At 42.0% G+C, this 27,592-nt stretch overlaps 1 protein-coding gene across 1 annotated transcript in view; it reads right to left on the minus strand.

The window, feature by feature from the left end:
- Nucleotides 1-27,592, minus strand: part of CAMK4 (calcium/calmodulin dependent protein kinase IV) — a gene marked incomplete at its 3' end in the record, with an annotated part of 146,121 nt that overhangs the window by 18,290 nt on the left and 100,239 nt on the right. Inside the window, exon 6 of the mRNA XM_084278740.1 lies at nt 155-245. Coding sequence (XP_084134866.1) covers nt 155-245 — 91 coding nt within the window. The remainder of the gene's footprint in view (nt 1-154; nt 246-27,592) is intronic.

The raw sequence follows: 27,592 nt of genomic DNA on the forward strand, positions 1-27,592 counted from the left end.
ACAGCTGAGCTGCTGAAGAAGTAACATGCTGTTCACTTGAATATCAGCATTACCTTCAAATAAAGTGGTGGTGACAAGTATAAGCTGTAAGCATCAGTCAGCAAATACTAGTGGTATAAAGGAATTCAGGAAGCATACATTTAATGCTGCTCACCGATTTTTAGTGGTGCATCTGGTGCTGGCGTTGCATAGAGTAGATTTTCTGGCTTCAAGTCACGATGCACAATCCCATTTGCATGCAGATACTACAATGAGAGAAAGGGAAAATATTTAAGTGAGAATAAGGTCTTATGGTCAGGCATGAGTTAACATCTTCCCAGTATCTACAGGAGCAGATTACTAATCTGCTACACATGTGACACAGAGTCGCTCAACTGATTTTCAGCATTTTTTTACTGCAGATCTGCTCAGCATGGTATCCGTCAATGCATATTGTGATTTTAATAGGAAATGGAACATTAGGAAGGAAAAGATATCATCAGGTCCATTTGAGATGAAAAACATCTCAGAAAGTGTCATTAACTTTTCCAATGCAGTGGTAGCTTCCAGGAAGTAATCTAATAGATGCTGAGATACCAAAGTCTGGCTCAGAGGAAGGCAGCTTCTGCACATTATAATGTTCTGAATGATAAAGAAATGGTCATAAAACTTTTAAACTATTAAATAGGCACCTTTGATTAGGAACAATGCAGTATGTCTCCTGGGCCAGCTACAAAACCCTGGAGTCCCTGGAGCAGACTGCTCAAGGGCTTTAAAACCACGCAATAGCAGACTTTAAAAAATCCATTTTTCTTGCCAAAGCCTGTGCAGTATGTGTGAATTCACTCACCACTGAATGCCTTTAGAGCTTCTGTTCCAGCCTTGCACTAATGGAAAGAAGAATTTCTGGAATACCATAGAAACCTAAAATGGTTTGTGTTGGAACGGACCTAAAAAATCATCTGGTTCCAACCCCCTGCCATGGGCAGACACCTTCACTAACCCAGCCTGCCCACAGCCCCATCCAACCTGCCCTTGAACATTGCCAGGGAGGGGGCAGCCACAGCTTCTCTGGCCAGCCTGTGCCAGGGACTCACCACCCTCTGAGTGAAGAATTTCCTTTTAAAGCCATTACCCCTTGTTCTGTCACTACATTCCCTGACAAACAGTCCCTTTCCATCTTTCGTCTAGGCCCCATCAGGTACTAGAAGACTGCAATAAGGTCTTCCCAGAGTCTTCTCTTCTCCGGCTGAACAAGCCCAACTGTCCCAGACTCTTCATAGGAGAGATGCCCCCCTGAACATCTTCACAGCCCTCCTCTGGACTTGCTCTGACAGCTCAGTGTCTGTACTGAGGACCCCAGACCTGGATGCAGTACTCCAGGTGGGGTCTCACCAGAGGAGCAGAATCACCTCCCTTGATGTGCTGGTCACACTGTTTTTGATGCAGCCAGGGCACAGTTGGCTTTCTGGGCTGCAAGAGCACATTGCTGGGTCATGTTGAGGTTTTCATCAACCAACATTTCCCCAAGTTCTACTCAGGGCTGCTCTCAATCCATTCTCTGCCCAGTCTGTAGTTGTGTTTGAGACTGTGCTGACCCACTTGCAAGACCTTGCACTTGGCCTTGTTTAACTCCATGCAGTTTTTGCAGGCCCATCTCTCAATCCTGCCAGGGTCCCTCTGGATGGCATCCCTTCCCTCCAGTGTGTCAACCACCCCACACAGCTTGGTGTCATTGGCAAACTTGCAGAGAGTGCTCTCGATGCACTCTCTCCAACAAAGATGTTAAACTGTGCTGGTTCCAGTCCTAGCCCCTGAGGAACACCACTCATCACTGTTCTCGATACGGATTTCAAGCCATTGACCACAACTCTTTGAGTGCGACTGTGAAGCCAATTCCTTATCCACTGAGTGATCCATCCACTGAAACCATGTCTCTCCAATTTAGAGACAAGGATACTGTTCAGAACAGTGTCTGACACTTTGCACAAGTGTAGGTAGATGACATCTTTCACTCTTCCCTTACCCACCAGCACTGTAACAGCATCATAGGAGGACACCCAGTTTGTTTGGGATGATTTGTCTTAGCAAAGCCATGTTGGTTGTCACCAATCACCTTATTTACATATATCACATATATATTGCTGCCTCAAGAGACAGACACAGTAAAAATATATGATGGACTAAAAAGGACAAACTAGTGAAACAAATTCTGTATTTCATGTTGGTAAAACTATCAGTAGAAAGCTCTGAAGCCTTGAGGAAGAAAAGAACGTTTATGGGTAAGAATCACATTCTCTTATTCAAAAGTCTACTGGTCTACATTTTGGTGTCAGTTCTCTCAGCTGTGTTTTCACCATTAAAAAAAACGTGTGTGTGCAGTGTTATGCAGCAAGTGACAAATTGTTGAATATTCATGTAGAAAGCACAGCTACACTGTTTGCTTGAGCTAGCATCTGAGATGAATTCTTGATTGTGTATCTTTCATTGGTATTTTAGTTTGTGTAAGTTGCCAGTGATTAAATAACATTAAGTAAGAACACATAGCTCCTTTCTTGGGCATTGTTTTACTGGCACTGAGTGCTTTTCACAGAATCACAGAGTTGTAGGAGTTGGAAGGGACCTCAAGAGATCACTGAGTCCAACCTCCCTGCCAAAGCAGGTTCCCTAGCTCATAGTGCACAGGTAGGCATCCAGACAGGTCTCTAATATCTCCAGAGAAGGAGACTCCACCACCTCCCTGGGCAGCCTGTCCCAGGGCTCTGTCACCCTCACTGGGAAAAAGTTCTTCTGCATGTTGGTGTGGAACTTCCTGTGCTCCAACTTGCAGCCATTGCCCCTTGTCCTGTCTCCACAGACCACTGAGAAGAGTTGTCTCCCACACTTCAGATATTTATGAACATTAATAATATCCCCTCTCAGTCTTCTTTTCTCAAGAGTGAACAGCCCCAGTTCACTCAGCCTTTCCTTGTAGGGGAGAGCTCCAGACCTTTAATCATCTTTGTAGCATGTAGAGTGTGTTTCTTACAGCGTAATAAATGTTTTTTGTTGACGTTCTCTAAAATCCCAAAGTGGCAGTATTTGTTATGATGTGGCTTGTGGATATCAGCCAAAGACTCTCATCTACTTCACAGTGAAATCTAAGTGCTTGTCCTTATATGTTTTCTACAATGAGACAATTAGTTACCCAAGCTAAAACCAGACAACAATATATGAAAGGTATGGATTGCAGCCACATCTGTGTGGCTGCACACAATCATGTCCATCCTGAAAAAAATACATATCTCTATCCACCAGTGAAGACATGACTATAGCAAAGATGGTCCCATATCATAGCACACGTCTGACATGCAGAGGTAACAGTGGCATATGGGGAGTTGACCAAAAGCAATCAAGTTGGAGTGGACAGAAAGAGATGTCTGAGTTGATCTGTGTTCATGTGTTGGAAACTGGATTTTCTGACTCTGTAGGAGTGAGAAGGATGTTATATTTCATGATCACACAGTGAAGAGCAGACACATCCTATTCATTTGTATGAAAGATCTTTGACCAAATTTGTGCAGAGAAGTCTTCCAGCCAAGACTGCAGAAAGTCTTTTAGCAGGTCCTTTTTACACACGCCCATAATCTTAAAAATATTTTGTGGTGCAAGGCTGAAAACATAAAAATTTTCTTATCTTCCCAGAATGTATTTTTGTGGCAGATAAATCTGGAAGAACTCTGGAAAATGATGTTCAGCTTTTCCTCCATTTTTAAAGTGAGCCTGGCTCACGGGGCTCCTTCTCAGACATAATAAATCCCATAACCGATGACATCTGATAACCATGCTTGCACCTCATGACTGTCTTTTTAATGGACTTATACTGAACTTGCAGCATCATGAACTTTAGTTAGGAAGTTTTAAGACCTCATGTAAGAAAATTTCCCTCCTCTACCCAAGCCCACCATTTCCAGAAAACTCACAGGATGGGGTTGCCAAACAAATGTGAATTCCCTAAATAACTTAGTCCAGGTCTTTTAAAGGCTGCCTCTGCAATGCCCTGAGCTCTGTCTCCCATGACCCCTCATCACAACACCCTCAGCAACTCGACCTCTCTCCACCACACCTCCCCTCGTCTCCCCAGAATCCTGCCCACTCATAGTGCCTCTGCTGACCCCTCCCTGTGGTGCACACAGATCCTGTCACAGTTGCCACAATCCCAAATCTCAGTCCCTTCTGTTCTGTCCTCTCTTTCCTATGCCTTTTTTTTGCTTGACTTCATATGTGGGCATGAGATGGTCTCTGTGATTGGACCAGCCATGCATGGGGCTGGGACTGCCTCAAGCTGTTAGGTTTAACAGACCTACTGTTGGCATCTTTTACTTCAGGACCTAGCCTCCTGTCAGGTTTTGCTGAGGCTGGCCAATAGAGTCAATAGTTTTGTTGTGAATTAACAGTCAAAAGGACAAAATAGGCACAAAAACAAGAGAAGATGACCAAGAAATCCCCAGTGTTTTCACTATGCAGAAATCCCATTCTTCAACCACAAAAGTACCAGCTCATCTTCTAGATCCTGAGCCTTCTGAATGGAAAGACCGCTGGCTGGAGTTCTGTGAAAGGTACCTGCCTCTAAACACCCTTGTTGGTTCTCCAGCCTGTGCAGCAACCTCTTGTTCTCCAGCCTGAGTTACCTGCCGTTCATGGAGTACATCACCTGCTCCACAACTGGTTATGGGCAGGGCCTTTCAAAATTGTGTCTGTTTTCAGCAATGCCCCCTCACTTGGTAAATACTCTGGAACTTGTCAGTTTTCAACAGTCCCAGCAGCTCTGCTCCCCATGTACCACGGTATCTGCTGGTACTGAAGCCTGCTTGATAATTACATTATCTTGTACACATGTGAACAGTATTCTGAGTTAAACTGTCTTGATTTAGGAACATGTTTAGTTAAATTAGCACAATCCACTTTTTATAACTCTTATGTCAATTTATATGCGCTCTATTTTGATTGCTCTTCACTTTGTCACATATTGATTTTAATAGGCAGCATGTTCCTTTGCAGGTAGTGCCTCTGCAGTGTAACTTCAGAGATGATGGTTTCTCTCTCCCTGCTTAGAATGCAGCTGGGGGCATCATGCGCCCTCGTTGTAAAGCAGATAACTCGTGCTCCACTATTTATGCATTATGTCTCGTAATGGCTAAATGATGTGATTAAACGGGGAGATCAGGGCCCAGGCATCAAGTCTGAGCAGCGTGCTGACTTGATTTACGACCGAGGCATTGCTGAATTACACCAGTTTCCCCACCTGTAGAATATGGATGAGACCTGAAGGGTTTTTAGATACACAGCGCTGTACGGCAATTTAACAGAGCGTGCATAGGAAATGCGATCATGACATTATACTCTCATATTAGCTAAAATGTCCCGTTTTCACCTTTTTCTTCCCAATTTTCTGTTGACAATACCAACCACTAAAAGAAAATAAATGCATGGCAGTCCTCTGATTGCAGCTTTGCTAATTTGTGATAGTGAAATAAGGTGGATACAGAAAATCTGCATTTACATCAAAATGCTGTATTTCCATGGCAACACTACATGGATATATTTAGCTTTAGTCATGTCCTGTAATATCTGTGTAGTAAAATGTAAGAGTTGCTTGTAGAATAACAGCTCTTGGACTCGCCTGATAAGATGTAGATAGAGTCCTTGACAAGTTCTCATACAAAGGCACATGGACGAAGACCTTGTGGGAAAAGTCTTCTCCATCCACAGCAGGTTTATCTGAGCAGCTGGCAAGTGGCACAGGGAAGAGAATTTGGGCTTTCTCATGCACCTTCTCCTCTGATATTTTTTTTTGGAACACCACATTAAGACGGGTGCTATAAATAGGAACAGTATTGATTTTAAGGAACTTACGGCTGTTCCACTTAGTGAAAGAGAATGAACATGAAAAAGTAAAATGGAACCTAAAATTACAAGAGACCCTGGACTGTCTGCATTAAATTAGTGAGTCTAAATGCAGAGGAAAGAAAATAAATAGTGCAATAATATATGATCACACTTCTTCTTCGGTTGCTTTGGCCAATGAGATGTAAGTAGGCCAGACGGGTGACTGGGCTGTGCTTCAGGCACACAGCAGGGTACTGCTTATTAGTGAGGAGCATCTCAGATAATCTGGGAAAACATGTATTCTAGCAAAATTCATTATGATAGCCTTATTACTCTTTGATAAACACTGGGGACAGGCTCAGCACGTCGCTAGGTGGGAATATGTGGGTCCTTTTCTGAAAAAGTTACTTATTAAAATAAAGGGAGCCTTCATACTGGCATTTATTCCTGTGGTACCCAACAGCAACTCATGACTGAACAATTGCTGTGACTCTAATTGTGCTTGCTGAAGAAATTTTTTTTTCCTTTCTCTTTGATTTTTTTTTAAGCTTCTTTCTAATTGCTGCATAAGGGTTCCTTTAGCTCTTTGTTTCATCCTTTAATAATTCAGGTTCCTATCTAACTTGAAAGATTTTATGATAAAACAACAAATGAAGACTGCATAAAACACCAACCTTTTCCCTTAATTTTATTTATGGTACCTATTACACAGAACTGTTGAAAAGTATTAGGGCTGAAATGAACCTGAATCATCTGTTCCCCTCTATGCTCCTAGGCAGCATCAATTACATTTGCAACAGTTGTTCAATTTATGCTTGAAGACCTTTGATACCAGAGTCTCAACAACCTCCCCAAGCATTTACAGGGTGGTGCTACTGTTAGGAAGTACTTCACTGTGACTTTCCTATCTCTTCTCAGAGGCAGATGAAGTCCATTAAAAGTATATATCCCTTATGTACTGTAGAGGAGGCAGAAAGCAAATTATTCCCCTTTTTGCAAAAGCCTTTTGGGTACTTGTTACACATTCATTCTAAGATTAAAGGACTCTAGCTGGCTCCATCTTTTCTTACAGGCCACCTTTTCTGGATTGGTGATCATTCTCATTGCTCTCCTCCAGGCTGTATTAACTTGCATTAACATGTTGAAAATGCAAAAATGTATTCCAGTTGTTTTTCAGGATGTATTCTTAAATTTATTTGCTTACTGTTCCAGTGTAACCTCCAGGTCCTTTCTGTTTTGTTCCCACTCTCATGTTTTTACTGTTCAAGTTAAGGTAAAATTTTGTCCTTGTTGGTACAGAAAGGACATTGAATTTTAGCAAAATTACTTTATTTCTAATCCTACTTTCCCAATTTTACATTGTCCAAAATTTTCATTAAGTTCATTCTCTATTCCATCATCTGAGGCTGTCAAGAAAAACACTGAAATAGCAGAACAGGTATTTTTTCTGAACCCCCACTCTTGATATCTTTAGACACACTGATAGGCATCACCTCAGCACAGACAACCCATCCGTACTTATTCAGCTTGAAATTACATCATCATGACCACATTTCCCTAATTCATTGTGTGACTGTCAGACAGCACAAGTACCAAAAGCTTTGCTCATGTGAAGTATGTATGATACCTCCTGTTCCTCCCCTACTAACAGTGACTCTTACCCACTTGAGAAAAAATCAGGCTGATTTCATGTGACATGATCATGACAAAAATTTGCCTTGCAGGTGGCCTCCCTGTGTTGTGTTCTCCCAGGTGCCTCATATTCCTGTGCTTCATTATTTATTGCAGATTTTTTCTGAGGAGTGGAGTCACAGCAGGTAGCCTGTAATTCCTCCCTTCTTCCTCTTGAAGTGAGTACTACATCTCTGTGCTTCTGTGCCCACCCTCCACCAGAAGCACGTGTTACCTGTTAAATCTGTTCCAGACTTCAAAAGCTTTCTCTTTAAAGACTGTACTGTGGGCATCACTAGGTGCTACCAATTAAAAAAGATCTAAATTATTTGAATACTCCCTGGCTTAGTCTTTTCTTATTCCAGACTTACATTTCATTGCTCTGCCACTGCTGTTAATTGTGCTAGGGATATATAGCTGAACTTTTACTGAAAACTAGTGGGAAAAAAGAAGACAAAACCACTGTTGCCTTCTCCTAGAGATTGTCAATAGGTCTCCTTCACCTGGCTTTCATCTCCTGAGGGCAATCGATTTGCTACCCTTCTCATGCTAGATGCATCTCATACTCTACCCTAGCCTTTCTGACTTTATCCTTCCAACTCAAACAACCTGACCTGTTTTCTGCTCTCTGTATACTCCACGCCTGTGTTTGACTCCAGAATGTGCAGTCCCTGAGCACCAATCTTTGCTCAAGTGGACTGGTGAGAAATCAGATGACTCCTGACTGCACCTCTGTGCTGCCAGGGTCTTGCACTCTGACAGGCACAGGGCCAGTGCTGGCATCACCACAGGTTCCCTTCTGTCAGCAAGTGTGGGGAAAGTCCTAAAATACCTTTATTTCCACTGTTGAGAGTGATTGTGAGCTGCACAGACTTTAGGTTTTATAATGTCTCCTCATTTTGACGTCAGCTGGATCCCAAATCTGGACATGATTGTCCTCATGAATACCATTGTGTGTATGCCCTAACTCCTTTGTGAACACTAGTCCTTGGTCTGGCTTATAGACCCCCCAGCCATGTAGGAACCCAGCTGCCTCATAAGGCAGACAATCAAAGACATGGGTAAGGGAGCTTCACCTGACCCTCTTGTTGACACCCGCACCCCCTTACATCCTGCTCTGTAGGGCAGCACATGCTCCTTGTCAGGGCAGTGCTGAACAGCCACTCTGGTGGAAATGCTGTGGATCAAGGACCTAGCACTCCTTTTTCTCCTCAGTCATGATGATGTGGGGGGTTTTTTGTGTGTGTGCAGTGGTTTAGTAGTGGGGAGAAGCCTGTAGTGTGATGTGTATTGTATGTACCAGCTCAGTACTGGACATCTTCAGCTCAGAACAGTCACTACATCCTTAAAAAAATAAAAAGAGTGTGTTTTTTTTCTCTTATTTCAGTAATGTCTAGACTTGTAATTAAGCTCTTTCTGTAGCCCTTACAAAAGTGTGTCATTGCATAATGAAAGCTACTGCACAGTAATTAAGTTTGATTACAGCTACATAATGTTTGATAGGGATGCAGTTAAGTGATAAAGTTTCTGAAGCAGTTAAGAGAAAGTTCAAATAAACTTTTAATAATTTAAAGGACAAAGAAAAAACATAGATTCCTATTTTCTGTTCCTAGGAAGGTGAGCGAGATCCCTGTTAATTACTTTATATCCATGGAACAGCAAAGCCAGTCTCTGTATAATTTGTGTCTAAAATAATTCAGTGCAGATCTTACAGAGTACAGTGAGACAAGTATGCATCATTCAAAATGTACACTTAGTCATACACTTCACATTGGGGTAGACTTTGAAAAACAAGACACATGTGACATGAGGAAATCAAGAGAAATCTAAAATTTCACAGTTAGTGAGCACCTATGCCCTGTTATAATCTTCTGCATCTGTCAGCTGGCTTATAATTGACACATTCAATAATTGCACAGAAATTACAGGTTGATCGGAGGATATGATATGTGACCTGGAGCTACTGCGGTCTTACCCTCGAGCCAACAATGCAGTTCCTCTGCACCTCAGGTTCCACGTCTTTAGAACTCTTCTGACTGACACGTAAGCTGTGTTTTACATGTCTGAGTAGAAGTGCAAAAGCAGAGTGGGGATGCATAACAACCTGTGCTGTCCGCATGGAGAATCCCACTGCTTCCATTGATCCAGGCTCTATGCAATATAGCTGCCATGAACAACCTGTCCCTGTGATTTCATTCATCTCTCAGCACATAACTTGGAATACTGAACAGGATTTTAAATCCTATATGCTTCAGCTCTGGAAGTTGGAAAATTTGGGGGAAAAAGTTTATCATCTGAGTTGATTGGTTACAGTATGAACAATTACTATAGGGCTAAAATGGTTTCTTTTTTTTCCTCTTTTTTTTTACAAAATAGAAAACAACTGGAATTATTCTGAAAATGCAGGGTTTGTTATGAGAAGTGCTTCTTCTCTGAAGTGTATCTGAGAATTCTTGCCTAAAGAGCTTTAAAAAAAGATACCATCAATGCCAGTGTCAGAACCCAGCTCCACGGGAATCAACAAGGCTGCAGTAATGAAAGTATGAAATTGAGTTATATACACAGCACAATCTTCCCTCTGCCACTACTTCCTTACTGCAGTCACATCAGCTTTGGGATCAAATGAACAGAATACCATTTGATCACTGCAGAAAACAAAAGCAAGAGTGATTTCTCTCTGGATGTATTTCAGCAACTTAGGGATTACTGTATCTGGATAACAATAAAATGAAGTCTTAGAAAGATGTCAAATAATGAAAGCTTCTCCAAATGTTCTGCAGGAAGCCTATTATTTGCACCCATCTGTCTTTTACTGGTTGCTCTGGGAAATTAGAGTATGCCATTATGCCTCCTACTGGATATACTGACTTACAAACATTTTCGTAAAACTTCAATTGGTTTAGTTAAACTTGTTTAACAGAATATTATTTTAGGAGAACAAAGAATATTTGCCTTCGTACTTTAAGTAGGCATTAGCACAGTTCATTTGATTTCTGATTTCAGATAACAGATAAGTGTATTATATAAAAGAGTGAAGAAAGGCATCAGTATGGATGCATATATTCATTTTCTTTCCAGGTCTACTCTATTCAAAGTTATGAGGTAGCTCAGTGGGGAAGTTCTAAATTAAGCAGTTAGGTTAAATAAAGTTTTAACTGTAATCAGAATTATTTTACATTTGGAAACAGTTTTATTTTCTGAACATTCCTGCTTTTGGAAGAGTGAAGCAGCCTTCAGGATGACGACACTATACCAGGTGTGATCACAGCAAATCATGTACAGTCATTTCAGTACAGTCTCACATATGTAGGAGATGATAATGCACACACCTTCCCACACAAATCCCGAACAAGCAGGCTTTGTGCAGAGACCTGTTTGCAGTGGCATGGACTTCTCCGCTCAAACTGTAAGTAGGTCACTGCATCAGAGTAGGTAGAAGAGCTTTGCTAGAGTGGATTCTTCTTAAATCCATCCAGAAGAGCCACCCACTTGCAGACTATCTGAATTCAGTGGCAAATTAACATACATTAAAAACATTCCTCATACAGCCACTCTGCTTAAAGTTTCTTCTTCATCTTGTCTGGGGTTCAGGAGACAAGATATGTTATTTCTCACCATGCAGTTCCCCAGACCCCCAGTGCAAGGGAACTTTCCCCCTGCAGTCACCTGCTGTGCACCTGCCCTCTGGTTGGGTAACAAAAAGGTGAACAGTGTATGTTCTTTTGGGAAAAGAATCAGTCCTTTGTGATGAAATTGTGAGGTATCAGAAGCAGGGCAATGCCACAAAACTGAAGTGGGCAGAATGTGAGACCTGTGACTTGTTCCATCAGAGCTGCTGAGGTGCAGTGCACTTGATTTTGCTTCCATAAGGTGGTGATGCAAAAAAACCCCAAACCCAACAGCCCAAAACAAAGCCATAACCCAGGAAAGCAGACAAAAAAAAAAAAAAAAACAAACCAAAAAGCCCTACCAACAACTCCCTCTTCCAAACAAAACCCGAAACCGAGCAGTCATGCTCTTGTTACTGGCGCTCCTTTCCTCTGTAGATTTGCACAAATCCCTGAATGTCACTTTGGTTCACTCAGTAAGCTCTGACAACCCTGGACAGTGTCCTGAAGTTTCATTGTTTGTACTGGGGTCTGAAAACAGAAAGCATTACACGTATGTTGTATGGCTGACACTTCGTTACACTCTTTCTTCAGTGGTCTCTACTTTAATAACCCCAGCCACTTTATAAACTAGTAGAAAAACCATAATAAGGAAGTTTTGCATTAACTTCAAAATGTGAAAAGTATTTTAAAAATATTAGAGATGTGATTATTTTAAGACCAAGCTGAAAGAAAACTCAAAATCGACTTTAACCCAATGCCTTTGTAAACTAATGTCACTACAGCAAATTTAAAAGGAAGTGGGGAGGAATTATGCAAAATGAGGTGCCTTTCTTTAAGCCAACAGTATCAATCTGCAGAAAGTATTTTATCAGTAGGCCCTCTATGCACAGAATACAAATTTCAGCATCATCGACGTAATTCTAGCAAATCTGAAGAAGAAGTGGATTCTGTATTCCAAGCAGGATACTGTAATGTTTTTGCAAGCCAGTACCATATTTGGTTTTGCCATTAGGAAATTAAAAAGATAAAAATGGAAAACACAATCTAAAATAGATCTAAAGCTGCTGTCAGTGATAGCTGTTGCTAGCGCAGGCCACTGTAACCTCCAGCCTCAGAGAAAATACAGCTACATAACTATTCCTGGCTGTGCCACATGCTGCTGACCACAGATACTCGCTAACCGAAGCTGTAGTGTACTTGTGATGGGGTCATAATACAGCCCAACTCTCTATTCATTCTACACCAACAGATTGTGATTTTCTTGCAGTAAAGATATGCCTTTGTTTGTTTATTTTTGTGTGTGTTCTAATCAAATGGGTACACTTTATAGCTTTTGATTAGTTTCTCTCACTTTTTAAGAGGGCTTTTTCATTAGAGAATTCTAACAGCAGTAGGTTAGAATCTACACTATTTGCATTTGAAGAATAAAGTGTTTTTGTTCCACCTGTACAGTACAGTTACACTAGTAAATTCACACATGCCAAGGAGTTCTCCTGGGTGCTAAAACTCAATTGTCCTCCCTGTTCAAATATCTAGAGCAGTCCCGGGTAAATAAATCAGAAATACCTCCCAACAAGCAATTTGAAACTGACCGCTTTGTTTTGAAGGCTGGCAAAGTTCTACTGTATGGATATTGCCTGTCACAAGCCATGTGGCATCACTGAGAGACACTGACCCTAGCTCATTAAGTAGCATCCACAGGTATCTCCTAATTAAAGCAGTAGAACGGGCAGCAGACTGTCAGAATTTTGCATCAAGGGCATGGGTGACCGCAGCAGTCCACAGTATGCTTCACATGCCTCTTTTAGCAGGGGCAGACTCACAATTGTTTAAAAGGTGAGATTTCAGGGTAATAAATCAGTGAACGAGGATGACGTTCCTCTTGGCCATCTGTGAAACTCTTACTGAGCTCTGTATGTAAATTCTTAACACATCATTGGTGGTGGAGGACCCATTCCTGAAGACAATTTGATGAAGCTCTGAGCAACCTGATGTAGTTAAAGATGTCCCTGCTTACTGCAGGGGGTTTGGACTAGATGGCCTTTAAAGGTCCCTTCCAACCATTTTGTGACTCTAATAAATACCTATATTTCTGTACTTAAATTCCCATGTATACATAAATGACACTGCTTTACTTGAACAATGAAGCTTGGCCTACGTGTAATTAAGCCTAATTTTGATCTCACATTTAAGAAAGAAATGCCTAGATTGTCTATGTAAAAAACCCAAACATTGTTGTATGTGGGAAGGTACCAGCAAATCATGTATTTTAAAAAACCGAAACCATAAAAATGAGCTAGATCTGCAAGAACATAACTGGGAAGAGTTAAGAAATTCTCATCTACTAGAAAGAGGAGGAGGTCAGGATAATTGGGCTGTGGATCTATCTCTTATGTAGGTGACTGTTTCCTTCGAAAAGCTGTGTCAGATTGTGTACTAATATAATTATGAGTTTTCTGGAAAGGAATATTACATGGTTTGTGTAGGCTCCTGAATCCAAAAGAGCAGTTCATATTCTGCTGGGAAATACAACAGCATTATCAGGGCACCTGACATTTGTGTTCTGGACAACTAAAATCCTGAAATACCACGTGCTACTGGGAGAAATGCTGGACTGCAAACCTGGGTTTGCTGTCAGCTCCTCTGTTTCCAGAAAGGTCAGCAACAGATCTAATTGGGATGTTTAGTTTCTGTCTAACAAAAAAAATAATAAATCTTCCTGAGGGTTTGTTGCTTTGGTCTAGTACTTTAAGCAACATTGTCTGTTTTTAAAACTCGCCATTATTATTGATGTCTAGTGTACAGACAGCTACAAATACTGTCCTTGATGAGATACACTAGTACTGGAAGACACTGTAAAAAGCTTCATCTAGAACTCTATTTTTGTCAGAGACAAATTTCCAGAATCCTATTTCCACCCATATTTTTCCTGGTTTCTACATAGATCTATATTAATTTAATTTCAGCTTTTGCTGTTATAATGGAGAACTCGAAAATAGGTTACAAAAATTAAATTTCCGTTTCTCAGTTACTGCACAAGACTCTTTCAGAGTTCAGAAGGGCCTTGTGAAAATATTTGGCCAGAACAGAACAGCTGGGCTAGTCAACATATTCTTCCAATACTCACAGCTATGGAGCTGAGAAGAAAACCTTGGTATTTGTAGACAGGTTGTGTTCCCAATGCAAATAATCCAACCTTTTCCAATCTGCAGCCCTCAGGGCTGTTTCTGTAGGCCAGTGACAAAAATTCGCAACAAACTGATAAAATACAAGCACTTTCTGCAGCAAGAAGTGGTAAAATATGGCTACAAGTGTGCTGCCATCTCCAGTACCTGCCTCAGGTTCTGTACTCAGAAAAGCTGCTCATGGCAGAGGAGCCTGGGGTGCCAAACCAGCTCAAGTGTACGCCTTACAGGCTGCTGGCAAATAGTAATTTAAGGATTTACAGCTAAAAAATCCACCAGACTCACTTGGCAAACTGCAATGTGTGCTATGGAATAGTGGAAATATCTCTGTTATCTACACAGGAATCAAAGTGTGTGTGCTAGTTTTGGGTTTTTGTGGCACACACCACTGTCATGATTCAAGTACCTCTCCGGCATTCATCAGCCTACGGCCAACGCTGCAACTCTCAAAAGGAGCACTGGCCTTCTGCTCTAAAACTGTGGAATTAAATGAGATAATCATCATTTAGCTGCGTTCTGTCAGTGCTTTGAGGAGTGAAAATGTATGTTTCTTTTTTGCATTTTAATTTAGGACTTAAAGATTGGGGGCAGGGTTAAATTTATTCCCACACTGAAAAAGAGCCATGTGATAATTAAAAATCTCTCTGATCCACACTCTGATCTTTATTGATTAGTCTGGCAATCATTGGGAGATATAAAATGTATTTATTGTTCCAAATTGAAGGGATGGTGATACTAAAATCTTGTTTATAGAAATTATTTTACTCAAAATCTCTGTAACTAAAATTAAAGCATGTAATGAGAAATGAGAATGTCAACCAGGATGAAAAACTTTCTATCTCACATCTCTGAATCAAAAATTTAATCAGTCTTAAGAGGAACAAGCTATTTTGGCCTCATTCAAGTAAACAGCTAAATTCCTATTGATCAGCATGAGAAAACAATCTGACTGAAGAACTATTAAGAGTCTGATCAAAGATTATGTTCCCTCTTAACACCAGCTTCTACTACCTCACTCTTTACAGTGCCATCTTTTTATGGGTGTTTCTAATCATAGAGGTTTCTGTTTTGCTATGACCTGAATTACGAATGTGAAACATGATGAAGAAACATACAATTAAAATTTTGTTCCTTTTCACTGTTTTGTATGGTCTAAAGAAGCAAAAGGAGCCCAAACGCAACTTAGCCATCACAGGTTCTGGTTGAAAAGATTTGCTAGACTAAAAAGTGCTAATGGATCATAAATCAATCCTAAATTTAACATATTTCAACACATGGGGTGCCACTCCTACCTCAGATGGAGGTCTTCATATCACAACTGCACTGGGCACAACAGCAGATGTAAATGTAAATACTGATGGTGAAAGAAAAAGCAATGCTGGACTAACCATAGAGAAAACAAAAACCTTTGTTTTCATAGATTTAGATCACCTAAACTTCATCAGTTTAAACTTCAGCAATCAGAGAGATTAGCATGTCAGCAGTTCAGTAAGGTATCTCGTATTGCTTGAGATCAATTACTGGTTTAGCTGATGGTTGCACTGAAGAAAACAGACATTAGTGAGAGAAATGCAAAATGGGCAGGAAATTTAATCCAAGGGCAAAGCAGATAAAACTACATCCAGGGGGTAGAGGAAAGTATTAAGTGTGGAGAAACCTCTTCTGGAGAATAAAGGATCGACCCAGGAGTGGAAAGGCTGCTGTGTGATGAGACAATGCCAAAACTGCCTTGTTCAGCAATGCAAATTAAAGGCTTTAAGGGGGATTTGACTGCTGTCTTTGACTACATCATAATAAACACCAGGCCAGGTGGAAAGAAGGGGTTTAAGCTAAAGGATTTTTGGCACAAAAAGCCATCAGAAGCTAGCTATGAATATAATTGGCAACCTTCCAGAAGTGCAGGGAGGTCAAAGAAATAACTGCTACTAAGGTGATGCTCAGTACACTTAGAAAGAAAACCACATGGTGTGGCTCCTGTAAGGGCAGTGGCTGCAGCAGAGAGCTAAGGGAGTATGTGTTGGCTGGGTTTGTAAACCTGCAAAGAGAAGTTACTTCATCTTCCTTCAGGAGAATTTGTGCAAATTGTCAAGCCCAGCCTGATAATCTCTCCCAGCGTGATCACCAGGGAAAACCACCCAACTTTCCCATGCAATCTCAGGGGTTTGGTGCTGGGCAGGTACCTCTGCTCCTTGCCAAGCCCTGCAGTGATGCAGACAACCAGGTGCTCAGACTCCTTCTGAGGGGGATCAGAAAGCAGTGACCTACTTAAGGCCAGCTACCCATCTTCCTTCCTCCTTCTCACCATGATGCCTGTGCTTCCCTGCTCACCACAGCCTGCCCACCTACTAGTTCTGTACCCCACTGTCCCCTCTGCCCTGGGTGTTACGTGTGCACCCAGCAGTGTCTGCAAAGGGACAGCAAGATGGGAAAGGGATAGGGGTAACAGTAAAACCAAGGAGTGGGAGACGATACATAAGGGTAGGAGGCAGAGTGCTGCACTCTGGATGTTGAGATGTCACACTGCAGCTCTTGTATTTTCAAAAGGAAGTTTATCTTTAAGGTGCAGGTTAGGTTTCCCTAGTTTTCCTCCAAAAATCAGCATTTCCTATTTTTCCACATTAAAGTGCGTTCAGTATTTTTCTTTTTCTGTCTTATAAATTATAGCATTTAAAATGGATTTTAGTTTAGTTTCTAGTGGCTTCTGTGGGTTGTAGAGCTTAGGAGATGCTTTTGGGGAATCTCACCCCATGCATCAAATTTCATTTCTCAAGTAAGAGCAGGCAGCAAGAACTTGTGCAGTGGGACTGGAGGAGGACACTCAGGCTGGAAATAGGAGAGCCAAAACAGAAATGATGAGCTAGGAGGACTTTGTTCCACCAATGAACTGGAAACAACAACTGCATCCTCACTTAAGTATTGATCTCAATTCGGTGCTTGCTAGGGTTGAGCATCCTGCTGGGAGACGGTCTCTGCTTGGCCAAGGCAGCAGTGCACAAAATGCTGGAAGCAAGAAAGGGGAAATGACTTCCCTGCCTGCTCAGTGGTGCACTGGAAGAATTTCAGATGAGGAATGTCTCCTGTCAGGCAAGCACAACTCAGGCTGCAAGGCTGTTAACATGCTAAACAGGAATGATTTAAGGGGCTGCTAGCTCCAGTTCAAGGGGGAATGTGGAGCAGAGAGACCTCTGAGCTCTGAGGAAGTGATAAAAAAGAAAGTTACTGCTGAAAATTACTTCTTTCAATCTGTGAGGCTCAGGGAAAACTGGCAAACATATGTTCTGCTCAGACTTTTGGCAAACGCCAAGGATAGCACTGCAGACTATGAGCCTGAGTTTCTGCACTGCCTCATCTATGACAAGGTCTCCAATTTATGTACATTCTTTTGCTTATGATTTTTAATTTGTGTAATTAACATTCTCCCATTTAGCCCTTCTAACACTGGTAGCAGATTAACTGTAATTGCCCTTTACTTGTATTGCTGGTGTTTGGCTTTTTTTAAACCAGTTTCCAGGTACCTATTTTTCTTTTCTCTCTAGGGCTAAACAGTCAAGCCTTTTGTATTTTCTTGGTCATTTTGGGGGTGTTCCAGTCTTCTGTACTACCACACTGATCCTGTTTTAGGTGGCCCTCCTGGTTCTGCTCGGGCATCTGAGATGCCCGTGCACTGCTTCTATAACCCAGCTACTCTGAGCGAGAGCTGTCTCACAAGTGCTGACCGCACACCGTTCAGCGTACTGTGACACACACAGCTTTCCGCTCACAGCAAAGAGGAACAGACTAGAGATGACGAGCATTCAGCATGGGCAGGTCCACTGAGGTCTGTAAAATATCAACTTCTCTCCAGGGCAGCAATCATTCCTGTTACTGGACATCTGTATAATGTTGCAAAGCACACTGGTGGGGAGTTACAGAAATGTGAGAAGAGAGAGACCGAGGTGTACTCATACACCACAAGATGTACTGCTAGTTCATGCCAGACATACAAGATTAACTCTTGGTTCTACCATTTTCACACCAGACAAATGCAGTCCTTGAATATAGCAGGGGAGGTATTGCCACAGAGGGAGGTGCTGCTGCACAAGACCCGTGTTATACCAGATGCCAAAGCTACCATATGTAACACCAAAGTTACATATTAAGACTTTTCTGGACTGAAGAACGATCAGGGATTCTTAGAGAAGGTGAAAATTCTCATTTTGTCAAGGAAAAAAAATAAATTACATGGGATGCAATATTTGAAATTGATATGGGGTGTGTGTAAAGATAAGGTCTAGCTGAGTGAGCAGGAGAATCGGTTCCATTTTTAATTATTTTACCTTGAACATAGGTGCCTGCAATGGTATCTGCTAGTGTAGTTCTCCCAGAGTAGTTGAAATTAGGTTCAGTTTTCCCAGTAGTAAATCTGTTAACCCCAAAGCCTGTGTCCTTATGAACAGATTAAACGTATGGGCCTATTTGTCTTAATAAAAATTTTAGCACTGGAAGGGAAACAACTAGTGTTTCTCAAGACAGCAGGTAAACATCTAGAATGGGCATAAAGGGAGAAGGAAGGAAAACCTGCAGCTGTTCTCTAATCACTGGGATGAGAACAGGTTTTCAACAGGAATTCAGGAGCAAAAAGCTGATTGATTTTAAGATTCTGACTCATCACTCTGTGAGATTATACACTTTACTCCGTGAGATGGCAAGACCATAGAAGAAAACTGTGTAAACTAAAAGCATGACAAAGTTGGAAACAAAAACTGAACTTCAGATTGGAGCATTTTACCCAGGCTCCAAAAGGGAGCACTCCTGTGAACTAGGGGATGCTTTGTTCCAAGCTGTGGAGTCAACAAGGCCAACCTTAATGGCTGCATTGGCTCCATTGACTTCAGTCAGTGGATGACCCATGTGGATGGGGTATCCCTGGTAAAATCTGTACTTTTATCTAACATATACCTACATTTCAGTGTGGGCAGGTATTCTTTTCCCCTGCTAAATCAGTGAACAGAAAGTTTGGAGCTTCAGCTGGTAGTTACATGCAGTCAGCATTCAGCTTCTGTGAGCTTGCAGAGATGAGAGTAACTGTGTTTAGACAAATATGATTAAACAAAGACAGAATGGTTTCAGATAAACTGATGCTGTTTCCAAACAAGAAAACAGACGCTATCAGGCACACTGTCAAATGCAAGATTTAGCAGGAATAGCTCAAAAATATAACACAGGTGAAAATGCCAACATTATCCACCATTAAAATGGCATTTACTGCAATTACTTTTCGTGAGGAACTTAATTACCTTAAGTGCCACTGTTTTTAAGTTATCCAAGGTTTTGGAAGCTTTTATTACAGAATTGTAACAGCATGCATATAAACACTGGGCAAAAGCTGCTTTTCCATGCAAAAAAGTACTGCAGAGCCTACCAAGAGCAACCAGTGTTAAGTTACAAACTCTCAGGTTACATGGATGACTATATAAATATATAAATATATCCCACTGCACGGTATAGACTGAGTTAAATGAGATGCATTTTTCTTGGACGAAAGCTCACACGCCTAAACTGTTAGAGGCCCACTGCAGCTGAGGGAATGGAATAATATCCTCCACCAGTGTTTTGAGACCTGTTTGGCAAGATGACCATCTTGGAAGGGGACTAGCTGACTGCCTACCACATGGAAAGTCTTCACAGAGCTGTAAACGCAAAGGGAGAGGTCATGCAACAACAGATGCCATAGCTGCCAGGAAAGTCATATGTTTTAGCTGCTCTCTGCTGGCATACCTCTTTTAATAAAAACAAAAAAAAACTCTGGAAAGATGATGTGCAAAGATTTCAGCCGAGGCTTTAACTGCTTTCAGTGAGTGGTGAGATGGTATGCAGGTTTGTATTTCCCTATTCAGAGCATCTTCCTTCCGTTTGCACAATTCTTTATGAAATCAAGAGGGATTGATTCTGGAGGTATGATTACCCACTGTGAACTAAGCATGGCACAGTGACTTAAAAAAATCTCTAGGAAAAAGGTGTGGTTTCAGGAAAATGCTTGCCAAAACCAAAGTATTCTAAAATTCATGGCAGGACCTGAAATCTGTAGCCTAAAGGGCTTCAGTCTTTCAGACAGCTCTGCTTGTTTCAGCCAAAGCCTATCAGTATACGAAACTCGAGGCCACATATATAACATCTTAAAGACTGAATATACCTCTCTGTGTACTGCACATCAGAATACACAAATCTACAACATCTCCGTCCTTTCCTCAAGACAAGCTACTTCATTTCAGGAGAAATGCCAAAAGCAAAATAGTAAAAAGAGGCAGCCAAGAAGAACTATTTTTTAGTAAATGGCTGCAGGCAATTTGTATTTATTTTTTCCAGCCATATGTGAAGGCACCATTTTCTTTGCTTTAACAACTTTGTCTTCTCAAGGCAAATCCTGGGTAAAATATTGCTGTTGGAATAGTGGCTGAATGCAGAAATCCACAAGAATTCAATCTAACATTCATTCTTGCTGTGCTGGTTTCTACTGCACAACCTTTTAATATATTCTCTCTTCTGACCTTCACTACATGGAGAGGAGGCAGACAGTCACACAGCCCGTGGTCAACAAATTCCTTTAATTCTACCAGTCAAGGCCAAAACAAGAGTTATATCCATTAACAACATGAAGGGCATTTTCAGTCTTGCAGGTGTTTTGTTGTTTGGGTTGCTTTTTTTCATTTTAAATTTGGGAAGATGAAAGTTTGAAGGTTTCTATTCTTCCCTTCCACCAACTAACAGGTCACATCTTGGGCTCCAAGCAGCCCTCACTGCACCAAGCAAGGCAGTGTGCATAGCTGCTGATCCTAGCACAGGGGCCTTCTTTTTGGAGGTGGCAAACCCACCCCAGACAGACGCAGATGCAGGCAGTGTGATGCTGCAGAGCAACTGCTTGGTGACACTTCATTCTCACACAAAGGGTCCTGGCGTGCACACCTTTCTTGTGGAGGGCTGTGCTTTTGACCCTCAGAAAGGGCTCTGGTAACCCATCATGGCCTCACCTTTTTAACCCAGATTTGATGCTATGATTATTCTAGTTTGTCCAGATCACATCTCACAGCACACACATTTTCCAATAGTCTTTTTTTTTTCCCTGTTGAAATACGTAAGGAAGCATAAACACATGAAATACAAACAATGTTTTAAGAAAATTATTTCTAATACTGTATTTCAGTAGGCTGCATGTTTTAACATGTAGAATGCTTTGACCTGAGCAGATGCATTTGAAAGACAAAATAGAGATACATCCATAAATCACATTAAACAATTTTCTAAGGTAATTAAACTGTAAGTTCTGTACACTCAGTCAGTGTTGACACCTAAGGAAAAGAACAAGCCCACTAGCATCATCAGCAAAATCTGCAGCTAAATTCCCCTACTTTTTAAACTAACATGCTACGTCTTAGAAGGAACACTAGGGCAGTTTGTTAGTGATGTTACCCTGATTAGTAAAAAGAAAATTGGTACAAAATGCAGGGGAAATGCAACAAAAGACCTATGTCAGATCACAAGGAAGAGTGGCCAACTTGGAACTGCCTTTCCACGTAGTTAAAATATGTGAACTCACAAATATATTGGAACAATTATCCTTAAATACCATGACTACATTACATGTAAGACAAACTCCATCCATCAAGTGATTATCAGAGCTGTCTGCCACAATGAAAGGTCCTGGTGGCAGAAAATCCTTTCAGGTTGCCCTGAAAACTTCTTCACCTTTCTCAGGCTACCGTTTTAAGGTCAGTGACAGCCCCCCCTAGAATTGCAGCAGTGCTCAGAAGCCACTTCTTGCCTAAATACAATGTCTACCACAGTTTGAGATGCCTTCCTTATTTAACACCTTCCTCCAAGAAATAGGCTCTTCAAAACTTCTGTGATTTTAACTTAACACCTAAATGACCCCTGGTAGCGAGGATGGGAAAATCAGGTACTTTTCTTGTGGCTGAATAAATAGCCAAGGGCAGAGGTGGGAATTTCAGTATGTGCAACACCTGTCTCCCTGCACCTTCTTTCCCATCCACTGCACAGGGATACCAGCCCTTGATCCAAAGCAAACAAGGTGTATGAGGTTCTGCAGCTTACTCACAAATCTCATGCAGTTACTCCTACTGAAAAATCTAACTAACTTTAAGGGTCTATATGCGCAGTGGAAGGGAAGGACAACAGGTGTAAAGATAGATTCAGTTTTGCTTCAGCAGAAAACACTGAAACCGCAGTAGGGCTCGGAGCTGGGTCTTTGATCCCACAACATTTTAGACATTCTTATTTGTAGTCCTCTGCTGGCATGATGGGCTGTGTGAGGATGGGTCCAGACTTTTAGGAACTGGAGAACATCTGTCCCCTCCCATACAGGTTTTGTTTGCCTTCATTATTCAACCCAAAAGCATGAATGCAGCTGTCCCTGCCCCAGGATTACAGGAGAAGTGACAGAGAATCATAGAATGGCATGGGTTGGAAGGGACCCCAAGGATCATAGAGCTCCAACCCCCCTGCCACAAAAGGTTCACATGGTCACTGATATCCCCAAATACACTGGTGGAGGATTACAGCTCCCTGCCTCAGGAGGTAAACTCCCTCCTGCTGTGCACTTCAGACATCAGCAAATAAGTAAAATACAATTTACTTTAATAAATAAAAATAAAATAATTTTTTAAATAATATAATAGATAATAAAACAAAACCCTCTGTACCACCCCCTTCTCCTCAAATGCTACAATGTTAACAGCATTAAGCCCCAGCAGGACAACTAGAAGCACAGTCAAGAAGGCCAGTGATGAACACGTCTGCAGGCCCTGCTGGCAAGGGCACACTGCTGCTTATGCAGTGCTTTTCTTACCACTTTCCATGAGTAGTCTGTTGTGGGCACTCTGGGGTCTTTAGGGTCTTGTGTTTGAAGGGCTGCCAGCCTCTTTTCATCACCTCTGGCTCCAGATGAGACTTTCAGAAGGGGCTGTGTCAGGGATGATTTTAGCTGATCTTTGGGTAAGGGCTATGAGGAAGGCTGTTGTTCCTGTGATTGCTGGTGGGAGGTCCAGCAGGGAAGCATAAAGAGCTATTGTATTTGGTCAGTGTCTTTTATTTTTACATTTCCAGCACCGCATGAAAGGATTTCAGCAAAAGACCCTTGCCAAGCAAACATCATATTGGACAGAGCTCTAAAACAAACCCCAACTCTCCGAGGAAGGTTGTGTTTGAAAACAACATTTCTTTTGCTTAGCTGCACCCTACCACATTAAGGAATTGGATTTTCCTTGCCTCGATCAAACACATCGGCTCTATGATTTTAAACACATTGATCAAATCAAAAATTGACAGAATGCTATGAAGAAGACCATGATTTTTCACTGTTTAGATATGTTGGTTTGTATTTCATGGTGCAAAACAATGTGAAGAAACCATAAAAAGAGACTCTCTCACAAGAGACTAAAGAACCCAGGAAGAACAGTAGCTAAAGGTAACATTGGTAGAGAGGAATAATTTACTTTTAAAAAGCTGCATGCGCATTCTGTGTAGCAGTTTAACTAAATCATATCAAATACATCCAACCTGAGGGATGGCAGCATTTCATGCTCTCATAGATGAAATGCTTTCTGGGGAAGACAGTGTTTTTTGAGTTACAGATGTAAATCCAGCTGGCATTTGTTTCGTGAGGAAGCTGGCAGCCAGGTGAAGCAAGGGGTGGGGTGTCTCACATCTGTATGGAGGTGGAGACACCAGGAACAGAGGCCAGCCTGCCAAAGCTGTACTGCTGCTCATCACTTCCAAAGCCTGATGTGTGATGTCAGCCACAGAGCCATGCCTGCAGCACCAGCCTGCTTGACAGGGACACCAAGAAAATGCCCCAACAGCTGGTCTTTGTCTTAGATTTCTGGGTTACCTGCAGCAGATTTTTAAAAGCCCCCTCAGAACAGATGTATTTTACTGGCTGTGTGAATGACTGTTTCTCAGCAAATGACCTTGCCACAGTTAGCCCAACTATATCATTCTTCTGCTTACTGTACTTGATAGCTTGGAAAGCACCTTTATTATGTGATTTAAACATTACTTCATATCACTAAAACACAGTTATTAAAACCTCCCATGTGTTTCTGAAACAGAATCTCAAGGAATCTGCTCGGCTACAGACCTGCTTTAGCCTGCTGCTTCCCCCAGAGCATTAGCAGGGAAAAGGCAGGATTAGCAGGAAGTTTGGAAAGGAAGCAGGTATGAATTCTGGCTGAACAGTGGGTCCTTTGCAGACCTCTGCTATTGGGTTTAGCTTAGAATAGTGGCAGCTTGAACATTTTGACTGGCAGCACTTGCCATGACCCAGCACAGAAGAGCGGCAGTCTCACACAGAAACCAGTCCAAAACCACGTAGGGATGGAAACATTTTCTGGTCAAAAGTTACATACTGGAGGTGAGCTTGCTGCATGTTTTAGTGACTGAACAGGCTTTTAAAGGCAGAATATATACAATTTTCTCTTTGAGTTGGCTTCTCTGTTACCAGATTTTTCTTCGTACTATCTGATCAGGGAATTCAGAGTGTACTAGATGATGAAGGTTTTAACTTTATTTGAGAATTTACTAATTTCTTTTGACTAGACAACCACACATACAAAATTATTGCAGGGAGTCGTGCTTGCACAGAAAATAAGGTAAATCCTGTAATACAGTGAGATCAGTACTACGCCTTCTTTGCCTTTTGTCAAAAACTATGCTTTTTCCATTTGATTTTCCAACTGAAGCGAACATACTTTCTGAAATAAAAACCTGCAGGACTTCCCTTTCTGCATGGAAACTGAATCACTGTCCACTCTTTGAAATATGTTTCAACCCTTTGGAGAAGTTCCTCCCTCATCAGTTTTGCCACTGATCACTTGCAACTGGCATGTCATGTCCCATATGGGTTACAAACAGCATAAAGGGTGTACCCTGTGTTGTTAGAGAGAACCACAGCCCTTTCTCCTTTGCGAATGCAGCTGCAGTGGTTTATTGTATTTGAACAGCATACACATGGCATTCATTACAGACACAGTGAAAGCAGACTGCTGTGCTGCAATGCCCAAAGTGGTCCATTGTGACAGATATGATTTTACATGGTAGAGTAGGAGCTATGGCAGCATGTCCTGCCTGCTCCTCTACCCTTCCCAAAACCCCGAATCTGGGTATAGAATACATGGCACCACTGTGGTGCATCTTTTGGAGAGCAGGATTTGGGGAAAGTATCCAATGTGGAGGGAAATCACCTCTGCAGCAATCCCTGCACAGAAGGTGAAGATGCTGGCAGACCTGAGCTACGTAAATCTGCACTGGAATCCTCACCAGCAGGGAAGGACAGAAACCTCCCTCTGCTGCTGTGCGGTGGTGGCAGAATCCTTGCAAACCCAAGGCAGAAGTAGTGAAATTTTTGTTAACAACATCTTCCATAAATACATCTTAGCACATCATAATGAAGTTTTACATTAAATCTTGATTTTTAGATGAAAGACCTATTTTTAAGGCTTCAAAGCTGTTAAAGTTTTCTATTGTATGCCTTTCAAAGTTATTCACAGCAACATAAAAACATGCATCAGTGTATGATGTAGAAAGATACAGGAACACCACTGAAGCAGGCACAGTCAGATGCATGGAGAAGGACAGATGTACAGCCCTAGTAGTTTTTGGTACCTGGTGTATGCTTGCTTCCTAACTGTCAGGTACCACGTGGTTGTGATAAGTGGTTGTGATAAGTGTTGCAGAGTCTAATTGGAGGCTTGTAGCTAGTGGTATGCCCCAAGAATCAGTGCTTGGTCTGGTCTTATTCAACACAGAATCATAGAATGGTTAGGGTTGGAAGGGACCTTAAAGATCATCAAGTTCCAACCCCCCTGCCATGGGCAGGGACACCTCTTACTAGACCAGGCTGCTCAAGGCACCATCCAAACTGGCCTTGAACACTTCCAGGGAGGGACATCCACCACTTCCCTGGGCAACCTGTTCCAGTGTCTCACCACCGTCACAGTGAAGAATTTATTCCTAATACTCAGTCTAAATCTATCCCCTTCCAATTTAAAACCATTCCCCCTCATCCTATCACTACAAACCCTTCTAAAAAGTCCTTTCCCATCTTCCTTGTAGGCCCTTCAGGTACTGGAAGGCTGATATAAGGTCTTCCCTGCGCCTTCTCTTCTCTAGGCTGAACAACCCCATCTCTCTCAGCCTGTCTTCATAGGAGAGGTGCTCCAGGCCTCCAATCATCTTTGTGGTCCTCCTCTGGACCTGTTCCAACAGTTCTCTGTCCTTCTTACATTAGGGACTCCAGAATTGGACACAGTACTCCAGTTGGAGTCTCATGAAGAGTGGAGTAGAGGGGCAGAATCACCTCTCTTGACCTGCTGGCCATGCTCCTTTTGATGCAGCCCAGGATACAGTTGGCCTTCTGGGCTGCAAGCATGCATTGTCAGCTCATGTCAAGCTTCTCATCCACCATCACCCCCAAGTCCTTCTCTACAGGGCTGCTCGCTATCACTTCATCTCTCAGCCTGTATTGATGATGAGGATTGCCCTGACCCAGCTGCATAACCTTGCACTTGGCCTTCTTGAACCTCATGAGATTTACATGGGTCCACTCCTCCAGCTTGTCCAGGTCCCTCTGGATGACATCCCATCCTTCTGGCATGTCAAGTGTACCACTCAGCTTGGTGTCATCCGTAAACTTGCTTAGGGTGCTCTCAACCTCATTGTCAATGTCATAGATGAAGATACTAAAAAATACTGGTGCCAGTACAGATCCCAAGAGACATCACTTGTGTCTCTCCATGGACTTCAAGCCATTGACGACTACTCTCTGGGTGCGACCGTCCAACCAATTCATTATCCATCAAACAGTCCACTTATCAAATCTGTATCTCTCCAGTTTAGAGAGAAGGATGTTGTGGGGGGCTGTGTCAGAAGTCCAGATAGATGACATCCATTGCTTTTCATCTGTCCACTGCTGTGGTCACTCCATCATAGAAAGCCAGTAGGTTGGTCAGGCAGGACTTGCCCCTCATGAAGCCACGCTGGCTGTTACAAATCACCTCCCCATCTTCCATATGCCTTAGCATAGCTTCTAGGAGAAGCTGTTCCATGATCTTACCAGGCTGCCAGGTTGGTAATCCCCTGGGTCATCCTCTTTACTCTGTTTAAAAATGGGCACAACGTTGCCCTTCTTCCAATCCCCAGAGACTTCCCCTGACCGCCATGACTTTTCATAACGTCTGTTACCTGGGTGAGAGGACAGAGTGTACCATCAGCAACTTTTCTGATGAT

Source organism: Gallinula chloropus, assembly GCF_964237585.1.
Source record: "Gallinula chloropus genome assembly, chromosome: Z".
Classification (NCBI taxonomy): domain Eukaryota; kingdom Metazoa; phylum Chordata; class Aves; order Gruiformes; family Rallidae; genus Gallinula; species Gallinula chloropus.